The sequence below is a fragment of the Marmota monax genome, unplaced genomic scaffold (genome assembly GCF_021218885.2).
Source record: "Marmota monax isolate L192 unplaced genomic scaffold, Marmota_monax_Labrador192_F-V1.1 WCK01_AAM20220418_F8-fsc00038, whole genome shotgun sequence".
Lineage (NCBI taxonomy): Eukaryota > Metazoa > Chordata > Mammalia > Rodentia > Sciuridae > Marmota > Marmota monax.
The window spans coordinates 10,677,259-10,692,059 of NW_026692498.1; the positions used below are offsets into that span (position 1 = coordinate 10,677,259).

The following is a 14,801-nucleotide window of genomic DNA, read 5'->3' on the forward strand; positions in this document are numbered from 1 at the left end:
TGGCCAGCCCTCTCTCTGGGCCTGGTGCCCAGCACGAGCCCACACCCCCCACAAAGCTGATATGGTTATCTCAGCAGCCACCCTACAAGGGGTGAGGTCTTATCTCCTCCACCTGGACTAACTGCCCTCCACCACCTGCACCCACTCAGCCAGCCTCCTGGGAGCAGCTGGGAGAGGTCTGGGGTGGGGGCAGGATTCCCATGTGCCCTCCGTGTTTCAGCTGCCATTGCTGTGTGGCTCAGGCCAGTGTTTCCACTCTCTGTCCTCAGCTTCCTGGACTATGAATGGAGGTGTCAGGGTTTGGGTCACTCAGGGTTTTAAATATGAGGGTGTCGCACCTTTGGCAGGGGGCAGGGTCAGAAATCCACAATTTGGCGGGTGTTGTGCAAGAGCCATGGCTAAGTACTGGACAGGAGGGAGCCGTTAGGCGTGAAGCACTGGTGGGTATCCCCAGCTTCTGGACCCGACCATAGTACTTAAGGGCAAGGCAGGGGCTGGGGGCATCACAGAGAAGACCCAAGTACCTGTGCACCTGGACCAAGATTTACCTGGTGCCTAAGCTGTGGTGTCTGTCCTCCTAGTTCCCCACCACTCTCCCTGGCCTCAGGTCCCTGGATTCCAGTTGACAGGGACTGGGCTGGTTGCTACTGTTACCCTGGACCACCCTGGGACTCAGGGTGCAGGTGGGACTCACAGATACGTAAGAACAGGAGGCAGGTTCTCCCAGGTCTCCGGCCTCCAAGGGACTTACCAGGAGGACGAGGGCTCACAGGTGTTGAGATGTTGGCGTCCTTGGAGTCCCTTTACCCCCGTGCCTTTTCTGCTCAAATGCAGAAACTGTGGCCTGGAGGGCCACCAAGAAGAAAGGACTCACCCAGGGCTACTCAGTGACTCAAAGCATCCCAGACCCTGGGGAATCACACACCCCACAGGGGTGTGGGGGAGTGAAGGTCTCTGCTGGAGCCCTCCCCAGCCCCGCTGAAGAATTGAGAGGTTGAGAGGCCGTGTGGGGAGCCTCAGGCCACTCTGCCTCCTGGCTGTCCCCTGAACCAGCAGACAGCAGCGCGGAGTCAGTGAGAGGCAACTGTCAAGGGCCCCTGCCACAGTCCTCTGACTTCCCAGGCTCAGGGTCAAATAGACCCAGGACCTGACCCCTGTGACATGGGCTGGGATGATCTTGGCTTCCCCTGGGCTGTAGGGCCTCCCCCTGCCCCCCAAGCCCCTAGAGCACACCCTGTGTGTTAGGCCAGGCAGCCCACCAGCTGCCTGTCCATCTCACTGAGCCACAGGGAGGTGAGAATAAAATTACTGCTTTTATTTCCCAAAAACGTAGGGGTGGGGAAGCAACATGATAAAAATGAAGATCAGTTCCCTAGGATTCATTCTGCCTCCGGAGAGAGCACATAGGAGCTAGGTGGTGGGAGGGGTCAATGCTGCCGCGGTTACCTTGGGGTCTCAGCCCCACTGAACTGTCAATCTAAATGTTGGTTAGTGGATTAGACAGTAGAACTAGGCCGCTGGGCCGCAGCCTTCCCCCTCCCGCACACTCTCCCAAAGCCTTCACATGTCCTGGCCTCCGGCTGGCCTCCTCCTCTTCCCGACACCCACTTGGCCCTCACTGGGCCCCCCACTCCCCTGGCGCCTCAGGGTGGCCTCCTGAGACTCCCCTCCCTCCTTGCTTCCCTGCCCTCCTGCCAGTAGTGGTCTCCACACCCTGGGCCTGGGGGAGCCCATGGGGGCATCTCATAAAAGGCATATTGTCCCAAGACCCAGCCCATTGCCCTCCACCAGAATGCATACCGTGGAACAAGTTAAAATGGCAAAGATTAAAAGCAGTAAGACAGGAGAGCGAGGCTCAGTGCTGTCCCCCTGACACCCATTCTGGGGAGGGCCTGTGGCAAGCTCTAGTGCCCTCCTGCAAGGCCCAAGTCCTTGGGCCAAGTAGCCAAGGACTGACCGGAGCCTTTGGGGGAAGAATCTGACGGCTAAATCTCGGGACACTCAACTAGGACAAATATCTGAAAGAGGTGGGCGCAGGGCTGAGCCTCCAGGCTGGCCAGCCCCTCCCACAACCTGGCCGAGCCCACACAAGGGACGCCCCTCTGCTCCCAAGGTCGTGGGCTCTGGAGTTAGGAAGACGGAGGAACAGAAGCTGCACCAGCCTGGGGGCCCAGAGCTCCAGTGGTAGGCGGTGGACATCCCCTGGGCCTCGAGGTCTGAGCTGGCCATGCTGCAGGCCTGGAGCCCTGGACAGCTGGAGGGAGGCCCCAGGTACAGACCCCAGCCGTGGGAAGGAGACCCAGAGCACAAAGCACACCTCCCTCCAAACAGGAGGGCAGAGCCAGGCCAGGACCCTGCCCACAGACCCCAAGAGTATCCGAGGGACTAGGGTTTGTCAGCCTGGTGGCCAGGTAGAAGCGGAGGAGTCCCAGGCCAGACCCCATGGACCTCTGGTCTCCTCAGATCTTTTGGGGCAAAGGCTGGAGGCAGGGACAGAGCCACTTCCCATGGCCACCTCTCTCTGCTCCTGGGGAGAAGGAGCCAGGAGGTGGTGGGTGAGGGTTAGGGCTGGGAGAGGGCAGGCCCCAGAGGGGTTGGTGGGGTGAAGGGAAAGAAGAGAAAGAAAACCAAACATGGGGTCCATAAGCCAGTGTGTACCCCAGCCTCATGGAAAACCCTCAGAACAAAAGCCCGCCCCTCCCTTTGGCCATCACCCCCACCTGCGCCCCTTCCCCATGGGGCCCTCTGGGGGGAGAATCTGACGCTGAATCTCGGGACGCTCAACTAGGACCAACATCTGAGAGAGGTGGGCGCGGGGCTGAGGGCGGCCACTTCACTTGTGGAGGTAGGCGTCCAGCCACAGCTCCCCAGACTTCTTCAGGGAACTGCAAAGAGAGAGGCAGGGACCAGGGCTCAGGAATGGGGCGCACCAGTGCAGGGGGAGAGGCGGGGGAGGCCGTGTTGGGGGGGCGGGGCGGGTGCTGCGCTCAGCCATCAGTGGGAGCTGTGGGCTGCTGGCTAAAGCTCCCCAGGGAGGTCCAGCAGAAGGTCAAAGGGTCAGTCCTCCCCAGCCCAGAGCAGGAAGCCAGGAAATTCCTGAGGGTAGGGGACAGGAAGGCCAGGTCCTCTTGTGGTCTCCACCATGAGTACTCCCAGCTATGGACGTCCTGGTCCCCTCAGCCCCGACTCTGGGCCCTCCCTGCACCCCAGGGCCCCCAGGCGCTCCAGCACTGTTGACTCCGCCGCTTACCTGATGATGTCCATCAGGGCCCTCATCAGAGGCTTCTCCTGGTACTCGATGCCGTGCTTGGCGCACAGAGACTTCACCAGCGGGGCGATCTTGTGCAAGTTGTGCCGGGGCATGGTGGGGAAGAGGCTGGGGGAGCACAGCCCGGCGCAGTGTGAGGGCGCCCCCCCCCGGCTGCTGCCCGCCCCTCCCACGGCCCAGGGAGGCCCCATTGGCAGGCAGGACAAGGCTCCTCCCGAGTGCCCGCTAGGGTTGTGGGAGGGGGGCTGTTGGTGAGCAGGTGTGTCTGCTCTAGATGGCCAGAGACAAAAGTGTCACGTCTCCCCCCCAAAAAAAAAGGAAATGAAAGAAACAGACGGGAGATGGGAAGAAGAACGATGACAAGAGGCGAGACTGGGACAAGGGGCAGCAGAGACAGCCCCTCGGCCACCTGTATTCTAGGGAGGCCATGTAGTGGAGCCTCAGTTTCTCAGTCCATAAAATGGGATCAACCATGCCTGCCCGGCTAGCAGGGATACAAGATGCCCAGGCAAGCTCTCTGAAACTACAACCCTCCAGCCACACGTCAAGGAGCGTGCTCACTACTATGGCCATGTGGCACGGGGTCCGGGCACTAATGCTTTGGGGAGACAGCCCAGGGAGCCCCTCTCCTGACCTCAGTGAGGGCGGCTGCGGAGTCGCGCTCTAAGATGGGGCAGTGACCTTGCTAGGGGAGAGAACCCCACAGGCCGCCCTCTGCCCTGTGGGCCTGGTGGCCACTTCCCTCCCTGCCTGTCTCTCCGGGCCTCACTCACTGGTGCTCGATCTGGAAGTTGAGGTGCCCGCTGAACCAGTCATTGAAGAAGGACTGCTCCACGTTGCAGGTGGCTGCCAGCTGCAGAGGGGAGGGGGTGTGAGTGGCGGGGGCCGCCTAGAGGCCTCGGTCCAGCCAGATTCCCCACCTGTCCCTCTTGGGGACCTTGTCACCCTTTCTTGCTTAGCCCCAAGGTTGCCAGTAGGACACAGGCAGCCCCAGTAAAACCCAGAAGAGCGGGTCCCCTGGTGCAGCCACATCAGGGCTGAGTGCAGGGTCCCCGGGGAGCCTGGTGACCAGCTCTGGCTTCCCTCACCTGGCTGCTGAACCAGTCGCGGTAGTGGTCCAGGTCGATCTCCATGACAATATGATTCATCTGTGTGACCCACACAAACCAGTGGCTCTCCAGGAACCTGGAAGGGAGCCTGGTCAGCACTGCAGCCCCGGGTCCCTCCTTGGGCCCCGCTCAGCCCCTGCTGCACCATCAGGAGGGAGGTCCCGGGACCACAGGGGTATGTTGGGCATCTCCCATCAACGCTGGTGCTCTAAAGGGCCCAGGGACCACCAGCCCAGGTGACCAGCCCAGGTGAGGCACCTGATGAAGTTGAGGAAAAGGAGGGACCCCAGGATGCCGTAGAAGGGGATGTAGGTGCAGAAGAAGCGGGCATAGTAGCTGATGGCCCAGGCCAAGTCCTGCGGGAAGAAACAAGATCAGACGCAGGCCTGCCCTGCCCCCCTGCCCTCCTTGCACAGCGCGCCCAACCACAGATGTGCACACACACCTCGCACTGCCAGGCACAGCTGTGAAGAATCACCCCCGACAGCCCTCTGCGGGCTGGACACCCGCCCACGGGGATACAGCACCTCCCCGAACACCACCTGTTGGCTCAGGTCTCCCAACTGCCTTGATGCCCGAGGAAAGGGGGCGTGTTTCAGTAGAGAATCCAAAGGCAGAGGGGCAGCCATGGGCAGCGGCCAGGGGAGGCAGGCTCGGGTGGGTCCAGGGGGTTCTAAAGGCTGCGTATGCGCTGCCCACCTACCACGCGTGGCCAGGTGACCAGCTGCCCATGGCCTGCCTCAGCTCACCAGCACCTGGGCCTCCTTCCTCATCTGTTGCTCCAGCATGAAAACATGGGAGGGCAAAGGCCACACACCCTCTCCAGTCTCCCTCCTCCCCTTCCTGGGGCCACGTGGGTAGCAGGGTTCTGAGCAGCCCTCTCCCCACTTCCTCTGCTACCCAAGCCCATGTGTCTTGGCTGGCCCACAGCCGTCCTGCTCGTCCTTGTGCACCCTTGCCTCCAAGAAGATCCCATCTCTCTCCTGTGACACCCTCCCATCCACCCCAAGTGGCCCAGAGCTCTGCGGCATCGGGAGCCCCTCTCTCCTCAGCACCGTGTGCCAGCTCATTCCCACCTCAGGGCCTCTGCATGGATTGTTCCTGGTGTCAGGAAGGCACGCCCAGGCGGTCCTTAAGTACCGATGGTAGACTGCATGGGACGGGACAATGTGTGAGGTGAGGGGTGAGACGGCTGGCCAGGTAGGCCAGAGTCAGCTCAGGTGTGGCTCAGGGGACTGTCCCCTCTCTCGGGCAACGGAGAACCATTGTTCTTCAAACAATCCTTCAAAGAGGACCGCACTGGTGTCTTAAAATAGATCCTACCAAGTGGAGTTGGGAGATTAGGAGGTTATTTCAGCAACCCCTGCATGAAATGGTGGGTCCTAGATCGGGACCCACACTGTGGATGAAGAGGTGACAGCTTCCAGCCTATTTAGGAGGCAGAAGAGGCCGTATTCGGCAGCCGCTTGGTTGTGAGGAACCTGGGCTGGCCCTGCGGTCAGCCCAGGTGGTCAGGGCTGGGGTGGCATAGGCTGAGCAGAAAGTGGGAGAGGGCGGCTTAGGAGAGGCAGGAGAGGGCAGAGCGGGAAGGGCCAGACCTTGCGAGTTCTACTCTCGTTTTCCCTCATTCTCCTTTTCTGGTGTGTCTGCAGGGCAGAAGTGTGGGTGTGGGTACACACATGGAAGAAAATGGGGACGGGGGAGATGCTTGCTGATTTTTGCGTTGAGTGACATATGGCTATGGGGACCTCTGGCTCCAGGACAGGGATGAGGAGATGCAGGGAAGCCACGGAGCAGGAACAGAGGGAGCAGGGAAGCAGAGGGCAGGGCAGGGGAGGGGAGGGGGCTGGGAAAGGGTTAGGAAGAGCTTCAGGAAGAAGTGGTCAGGGTGTCAGTGACGGTCATAAAGGTGGGCACACGTCCCTTGGCAGAGTGGTGAACACGTCCCTTCTGAGGCCCTCCTCACAGCTCTTGGGGAGCTGGGCACGGTGACACCTGCCTGTAATCCCAGCAGCTCAGGAGGCTGAGGCAGGAGGATTGAAAGTTGGAGACCAAACTGCAGGTGAGTGAGGCCATAAAGCAACTTAGCAAGACCCTGTCTCAAAATAAAAAATAAAAAGGCCTGGGATGTGGCTCAGCGATCAAGTGCCCCTGAATTCAATCCCTGGTACCAAAACAAACATAAACGCTCTTGGGCTTGTCCCTCTCTTTCCTCAAGGCCAGGGCTTCCTGGGGCTCCACACTGCAGCCATCTGGCTGAGTCTCTGCTTGACGGGTCACATGCAAGGTGGATGTCTAGCACGCTCCCTGGCTAGATGCCAGAAGTGCCTTCCCATCTCCAAGCTGTGACATCAAAACTGTCTCTGGATCTTGCCAAATGCTCCGCAGAGCGGCTCTCACTTGGGACTGACAGATGCCCGGCTCTGCCAGCTGGTGCCTTTTAGGAACGTGGTCTGATCTCCTTTCCTGCTCTTCCTGGTCAATGCTTTGTTCCTTACAGAGCAAGCAGGTAAAAAAAAAAAAAAAAGTGGGCATTGACACCCAGTCATCCGATATAAAATACAAACGCTAGTTAAATGACCAGGACTGCGGGGCTCAAGTTTCTCCTGGGGACCCGGGCGAGCCCCAGGGGAAACAGCAGTCCCACATGGGCAGGAGATGTGGGTTCTAACATCAGCCGCTTCACTCCTTTACCTCTTCAGCTCCGACCAGCCCGCACAGTAAAACAGGGTGAAGGGACGTGGCAGAGATGTGTCACTGTTCCCGGAACACAGTATACACTGACAAAAATGTCCACTTTTCCAGAAGACAGCATGCCCCAGGTTCCACCAGGGCCCCCCACCCCCACCCCCTGCTCCTCAAGTCCCAACGGGAGGCTCCGTCTCCAGACTTGGCCCGTAACGTCAATGACAGTATGTCACACAGAGGGATCTGAAGTCCCAAGGTGCTCTACAAATATGAGGTGCTATTGTTTGAAAGAGAGAAGGGCCAGGCTATAGGACATGGCATCAGGACACTAACTCAGGTGGGTCCTGATGGGCAAGGTTCAAACTTTCAATTTCAATCATCTTCATGTATGAAAATATTTTGTTTTTTTAAAAAAAGAAAAAAATGCCAGCAGATTGGTCATGGTGGCTCATGCCTGTAACCCCAGTGAGATTCGGGAGGCCCAGGCAGGAAGCTGGTGAGGACAAGGCCAGCCTGAGCAACTCAGCAAAATCCTGTGTCAAAATAACATTTTAAAAAGGGGTGGGGATGAAGGTCAGGGGTAGGGTGCTCGCCCAGCAGGCACGAAGCCCTGGTCAATCCCCAGCACCACAAGAAAAGAAGAAAGAGGAAGGAGGGACGGAGGGACGGAGGGAGGGGGGGCCAGCAAGACCTACTAAGTGACTGGACTTGTCTGTTCTCTGCTGGGGGCGGGGACCATGTCCCTGTCACAGCAAACCCTGCTCTGCCTATGGGTTATTCTGTCAAGGGTGTGTTCTCATCTTGCACAAAATCAAAATCATGACCGCACGTGTACATAAGTCCAAGGGTTCCCTCGGGCACCCTGGTGCTCAGTCCCCGTCAGGGCCACTCTCGCTCTCTCTTTGGAAGCAGAATCGGGAGACGCCCATAAGCCTGTTATTTTAGGTTGAATTGTGAACCCCACATTTGTATGTTGAATTCTAACCCCTAGTGCTTCAGAAGGCGACCTTATTTGGAAATAGTGTCACTGCTGGTGTACCTAGTTAAAAGGAGGTCATCAGGATGGGCCTTAATCCAATAGGACTGGTGTCCTTATAAGAAAAGGGGGACATCTGCACACAGATAAAGGAAACACAGAGGGAAGAAGATATAAAGGCGGAGAGAAGACGGCATGTACTAGCCAAGGAGAGGGTCTTGGAACCGGCCCTTCCCTGGCAGCCCTCAGAAGGGGGCTGCTGACGTCCCTCCAGACTGCAAATTTGGGTTTGCTGAAGCCACCCAGTTCAGGGTGCTCTGTTACACAATCTTGGCAAAGGAACACACCTGTCTTCTTAGCCAATGTCCAGCCGCTTCCCATTTCTCAACCAGAGTGTGGAATGAAAATGTCCAGGAATCCCACAGGGGACGCAGAGGGCAGGGCCAGGCAGGGCCACAGCTGGCTGGGCTGTGTGCCTATCCCAGGCCGCCAGGAATTTTCTAAGGAGCTCGGCAAAGCAGTGGCTGTCCTGCGTGTACGCACTGGAGGAGTCCTTGGAACCGGCGTGCTGTGGCCTTCCTGGCTCTGATGGTCCCAGAGGAGGACCCTTGCCAAGAGTGAGCAGGCAGCCCCGGGCCCAGAGAGCCACAGAGGGCACAGGGCAGGACCCGTGGGTGCCTGTGCCCCACTCACCCGCCCCCCCGAGCCAGCCCCCTGGACTCACCACCCAGTGTTTGTGAACGATCATGGTCATGATGATCTGATACTGGAAATACAGGGGGATGAGCAGCGGCGGCCCAACTGTGGGAGAGAGTAGAGGCACTTAGAGGCGACCCGCTGAGCACGGCTGGGCTGGAGGTCAGGGAGCCAGGCGGACACTGGACAGAGGCCACCTCGGCAGTGCAGGGGAGGATGTGGGCTGAGTAGGGCCAGCTCCGGCAGGCTGCCGTGACCCCTGCTCCGACAGATTTAGTGTCCTTCCTGGGCCTGGAAGGGACAGCTCCCACAGGGGGGAGAGGTGGCGGGGGGGGGGGGGCGGGCGGCAGGCACCCCAGCACTCACTCAGGAAGAAGTACTGGTGCTGGTGGTTGTAGGGAAGGTACTTCAGCTTCTTCTTGCCGTACTGAGGAGAAAGGAGAGATGCACGTGAGCACCGGCCACCCGGGCCAGCCTCCAGTGCCCCCCACCCACACACTCTGCAGCCACCGTCCCTCCTTGTCAGTCTGCACCCTGAGCCTTCGAGAGCTAGCGGGGGCCAACTTTCCTCACCCTGGCTCATGTGTCAGCCCCCACTGGCCAGAATCCCCTGCAGGCCCAAGGGACGGTGCTGACCGAGCTCAGGCTCAGAGGCCCAAGGCCCAGGCCTGGCTGGGACTGGAAAACTCACATGGGTACAGGGGCCCAGAGGGAGCTCCTCAGCCTTCTCTACCCCTTTGGTGGTCGGAAAAGTTCCTCAGTCTCCCTGGGGAGCTCCCGGGAGCCCACAGAGGCTGGGGGAACCCAGTAAGGGCTGGGAGAACCCAGTAAGGGCTGGGAATTGTTAGCGGTCATCAGCCCGGGGGCCTCCACTCCCTGGAGCGGCCCTGATTAATTTCTTTCTCCTCCCTTCCTTCCTTCCTTCCTTCTTTTCCTTTTTATTTTTGGTACTGGGGATTGAACGCAGGAACACTCTACCAACCACCGAGCTACATCCCCAGCTCTTTTTATTTTGGTTTGAAACAGGGTCTTGCTAAGTTGCCCAGTCTGGCCTTGAACCTGCAATCTCCCTGCTTCTGCCTCTCGAGTGGCTGGGATCACAGACAGGTACCACCATACTCCGCAGCCCCAAGATGTCTCAGAGTTAATCACTCCTTCCCAGTACACCTGGGAATGCCAACAGACCACACAAGGCCACACGTAGCACAGGCACCAAGGAGTCCCCCGGTGATCTGACTCTTTAGTCCCACAGGCCAGCCCCTAGGAACCAGCCTACCTTGCTCTGTGGGGGCTGAGACCCGAAAAGTCTCATAAAACCAAGTACTGACCCCAGGACACTGCCCTCATCCCAGATCCCAAGGCCAGGGACACCCTCCACAGACGGTGTCCATTCCTGTTGTTAGAGTCTGAAGATCAAAGTCTGGGAGAGAGCTCGGCCAGAGCCAGCTCTCCAGTGAGAACACAGAGGAAAGTGCTCATCAGATCACAGGAGAGCCGATGTGCTCTGGCGAGGGAGCAGGTGTGAGGAGGACCAAGTCCAGCCTACCCTTGGACTTCCATCTTGGTGCCAGAGGCCGTGGTCACAGCACATCTGGCCAAAGCACTGCCAGAAGCAGTCCCTTTGTTCCATGTGGCTCCGGTGCCCTGGCAAGGAGCTCACTCCTTCCCACAGCATCCCATGTGCCCTCAGCCTGTCATTAAGGTCAGGGCTGAGGCTGGTCTTGCAGGGATCAAGCCAGGGAGGCCTCAGAGGAGCCTTTGATGATGACCCAGTGAAGGGAGGGTTGGGAAGGGCCAGCCTGGGAAGGCGAACCCCCAAAGTGGTCACCTGCAGGGAACACAGAGGTCCAGGGTTCCTGGGAGGCTGTGGCCCACAACACAGGCCCTGGGCCCTTTGCTAACCTCCGCCAGCAGCTGGGGACCCAGGCCTCAGGCCCAGCCTCTAGACACAGGCTCCCCACCACGTCTCACTCCACGGACATCTCTTTCCTCTCGGGGACTAAGCACTAAGAGCAGCCTCCAGGTCAGCAGAGGCCAGAGGGTTCCCCTAGAGGGACTTGAGGCTGTTCGAACTGCTGAGAGGCACGAGGTGGGGGGCACCCAGGGAGTGTATCTGAAGCTGCATCTGTATGACAAACACACTGCTGTCATGGGTTTATGGTGACTTTGCGGGGATGACAAGGCTGTCCCACTTGTATACTCTGCTGGGCCCCACATGTAGCTCTTCAATGCCCCAGACTGACCTCGGGGAGACCAGGCACCTTGGTCCCCCTGGGCCGTGGTAGCCCTCAGAACCAGCTTCTGGGAAGCCTTAGGAAGCAGGGGCTCGGGATTTAGGAGCCATTCATTATCTAGACAAATTGCATCACCCCCTGAGCTCTGAGGTCCTGTTGCAAAGTGGAGGTTTGATGTACACACTCCACAGGGTTGTGAGGGCCCAGCGGAAAGAATGGATAGCAAAGCACTATGGGGCAGCAAATGAATGTTAGTCATGGTCACGTGTGTGTGCACCAAGTGACACACCAACACTCGGTGCCCATCGGCCCCCATCTCCACGGCCTCCAATGAGGCAGCTGCGAGGCGGTCTGTCAGGATACAGCAGACCTGCAGCACTTTCCCCAAAATCAGAAAGCGCCACTATGGCTTTGATGACATCAAGCCCTGCCCTGTGACTAACTCTCGGGCCTGCTTTCCTTTGTCAGCACCTTGTCTGGGAGTGGGGAAGAGATGAAGAGAGGTATTTTAGGAAGCAGAACCAGGAAAATGAGCTCCTGACTTCTTTCTCTACCTGCACCTTTGAGCTGGTGGCTTCATCCCTAGGCCTCAGCTGCTCTCTGAGGGCTGGTGACAGCTCCGCCTCACAGGCTCAGCGAGGACTAAGTGACGGTGCACATGCCTGGTGCTGGGCCCACGGACTCGGTCGGAAGAGTCAGCTTTCCTCCCAGCTGGGGACTGCAGGGAGTGGGAGACCCCCACCTCCCTCCGCTCCTCCCAGGAGGTCACACATGGAAGAGGGCTGGGGAGGCAGCCGCGGGGGCTAGAGAAAGCAGACAGACGGCACTGTCACCAGCTGGGCTGTAGGCAAGGATGTGGGTGGCTTGCTGTGGCCGAACCCCAAGGAGGAGATGATGGTACACTCAGGACTTGCCTTGAACAGGGACAGAGCGTTCCCAAGCCAAGGCCGACAGCTCGGGACGCAGGCCAGGGCAGAGCGAGGCGAGAGCTGCCAGCCCCGGTGGCTGGGCTGAGCCCTCTGCGCTCAGTCTCTACAAAGCCCACAAGGCCAGCATGGGTGAGGGCCAGAGCGGGTGCCAGGGGCACGAGGAGGGGACTGTTCAAGTTTGAAACAAAAATGTCTGAGGAATGACAAGAGCCTTCCTTGTGTGTCTAGGGCTGGGGGAAGGGGAGCTGCTGAGAGCCGGCTGGTTGCCTCTGGGAACCCACAAACTCACACAGAGAAAACGAGCCACGTGGCCATGTCAGGAATGGGCAGAATGGCAGGGTCCCTACCCAAGGCGCCAGAGAGGAGAGCCACAGTCGTTCCAGGAGGGGACTGGCCACTGTGGTCTGTTCGTGGTCTGCAGGAAGCCTAGGGCTTCCGCTGCCAATGGGCAGAGGGCAGGGACCTCCCCAGATGGGAGAAGCAAGAGGCTCCCAGGCGGATATTCTGGGAGCCATTGACAGTGCTGTGTGGATATGGCCTTGCGCTGCCCTCGACGATATGGGGAAAACAAAGAGCAAAACAAGATTGCTGCATCTAAGGCAGCCATGAGAGTTCCCGTCAATGCACTAAAACCCTAAGCAGAGGTCACAGGATAGAGCCGTTAGAAAGAGCATACATTTTCCTTCCCCTCCCCCTTCTTTCTGGTACTGGGGATCAAACCCAGGGGCACTCTACCATTGAAATACATCACCAGCCCTTTCTATTTTTTATTTTGAGGCATGGTCTCACTCAGTTGTTGAGGCTGGCCTTCCACTTGCAATCCTCCTGCCTCAGTCTCCTGAGTCGCTGGGATTACCGGCACGTGCCACGGCACCCAGCTACATTTTCTTTATTTTCAAGGATACGATTGTCTATCCAGGAACTCAAAAGAATCGACTGAAAAACTAGAATCACGAAGAGACACCCGTGGACACTAGCTGGACATGACTAGCCAGTTATCGACCACATTCCTGAACCCCAGAGAAAATTTGATCATAAGGGTGAAAATTTAAAAAGAAGTCCCCAAGAGACCAAAGAGCACAAAGCCTTGTCCTGAGAGACAGAAAGGCACTTGAGTGGCTGAGAGGCCCTACTCCTGGGAGGGAAGCGGAAATGTACGGCTGCACATGTTTTCAGAAGAGACAAGTGCTCCATTACTAGCTTCTGAAGAGCCATTAGTGCAGAGTTCTCATGAGCACGGATCCAGATGACCCGTTCAGACCAGACGCTGGGTGTGGGAGGGCTCATGCCATCATTTGGGGGAGCGGTCACTGTGATCCCTTAGGGGTGCTGGGGAGCCCGGCTGACCCTGGAGAAATGTGAATGTAGAACATCATCAGCCCCCAACCCCCTGGGCAGAAGCTAAGCATTCAGACATAAACCCACAAAGAAGTGAAAACGACATCATGAAGAACTCCCTAAGCATAAAAGTGACGAAAAGAATCTATAGGGAAGGAAAGTGAATATATTTTACTACATAAAACACAGCAACCAAAAATCCTCCTGGAAGTCATAAATAAGACCCAGAGGTAAGGATCTACCTAGGAAAAGGGCCTCACTGGGGTGACCTTGCTGTCTACCTCTCTTCTTGCTGGACAGCCCTCAGGGCCCCTGGCCAGGCTGCTCTGGTCACCTGAGCCCAGGGGTAAGAGCCCTGGAAGGCACCCTTGCTCTGGAAGCTGGGGTGGTGGTCAGGATCCCAAGGCCTGGCCATGCAGGGCAGGGTGGGGAGCCCTGCTATGGCATGTGAGGCTGACGGGAGACAAGAGCCATCAGACCAATGTCACCTCTGTCAAAACACCAGAGCTCCCTGTGGGTAACAGTGCACGACCTGACCAGGAACCCAGGAAACGTGGGCCCTTTCTGCTCGTGAGTAGGTAAGAGGGGGGTTCCACAAACACTGGTGGGGGCCTGAGTCTTCCAAACGTGATTGGCAGCTGGACAAGGCAGACCTCCACAACCTCCCACCCAAAGGCCAGCATTTGAGAAGTGAGATGTCAGAAGAGGTTCCGCGGGCCACCTCGCAGATGAAGAATTGGAAGCAGAACGGGTGAGACTAGGTTTTATTTGTTAGGGACACAGAGAACATGATCAGAACAGCCAATCGCTCTACCCCATGAGAAAGGAGGACTTTGTCTGCGCTATCAGAGAGCCTCTAGCTAATCTGTTCTCTATCTAGACACCCCCTAATCAACGCTGGCAAGCTGTTTCCTAAAAGAAAAACAAAGGCTTGTGTTTAAAATCCCTGCCCGGCCAGCCAGAGAGGCTCAGTGCTTCCAAGGTACCGAACTACGGCTCACTTCCTGTGATTGAGCTGTCACTAGAGACCCAAGTCTGCCAGAGAGAGGGGTTCAAACCAGAACTGGGGAACAGGCTCTCTCCTCCCCATGCTCCAAGCCTTAGACACCAACACTGTTGGGATACTACCTCATTTATGACGCCACTGTTTACCAAGGGTGAATTTGCCTTGCTTGGCCAATGCTTATTGGGCACTCTGAGCACTGTGATTCTTAGGACCTGCGTAAAAACAACAAAGACCCCCTGACTTTGGTTTCCATCACCAGTGTGTTCCCCAAAAGAAAAGGGCATGTAAATATTGTTAAAAATGAAAGGCTCTACTTTAAAAAAAAAATTGTGGCTGGGCATGGTGAGGTGCACCTGTGATCCCAGATTTGGAAGGTCAAGTTCCCGGCCAGCCTGGGCAAATTAGACTGTCTCAAAATAAAAATATAAAAAAGGTTGTGGATGTAGCTCAGTGATAGAGTGCCCTTGGGTTCAATCCCCAGTATCAAAAAGTGTTCAATGAGAACCTTCTTTAAATGCACTTGGGAGTACTTTTATTTAAAGAAAATTAGGAAACTA

At 57.5% G+C, this 14,801-nt stretch overlaps 1 protein-coding gene across 1 annotated transcript in view; it reads right to left on the reverse strand.

Moving 5' to 3' along the window:
* Positions 1-1,300: 1,300 nt before the first annotated feature.
* Fads2 (fatty acid desaturase 2) overlaps positions 1,301-14,801 on the reverse strand; it is a 30,069-nt gene continuing 16,568 nt past the window's right edge. The window contains exons 6-12 of the mRNA XM_046445573.2: positions 9,104-9,164; positions 8,766-8,842; positions 4,636-4,733; positions 4,357-4,453; positions 4,042-4,121; positions 3,251-3,376; positions 1,301-2,885 (exon numbers count right to left, since the gene is read on the reverse strand). Of these exons, the coding sequence (XP_046301529.1) occupies positions 2,834-2,885; positions 3,251-3,376; positions 4,042-4,121; positions 4,357-4,453; positions 4,636-4,733; positions 8,766-8,842; positions 9,104-9,164 (591 nt within the window). The 3' untranslated portion in view covers positions 1,301-2,833. The remainder of the gene's footprint in view (positions 2,886-3,250; positions 3,377-4,041; positions 4,122-4,356; positions 4,454-4,635; positions 4,734-8,765; positions 8,843-9,103; positions 9,165-14,801) is intronic.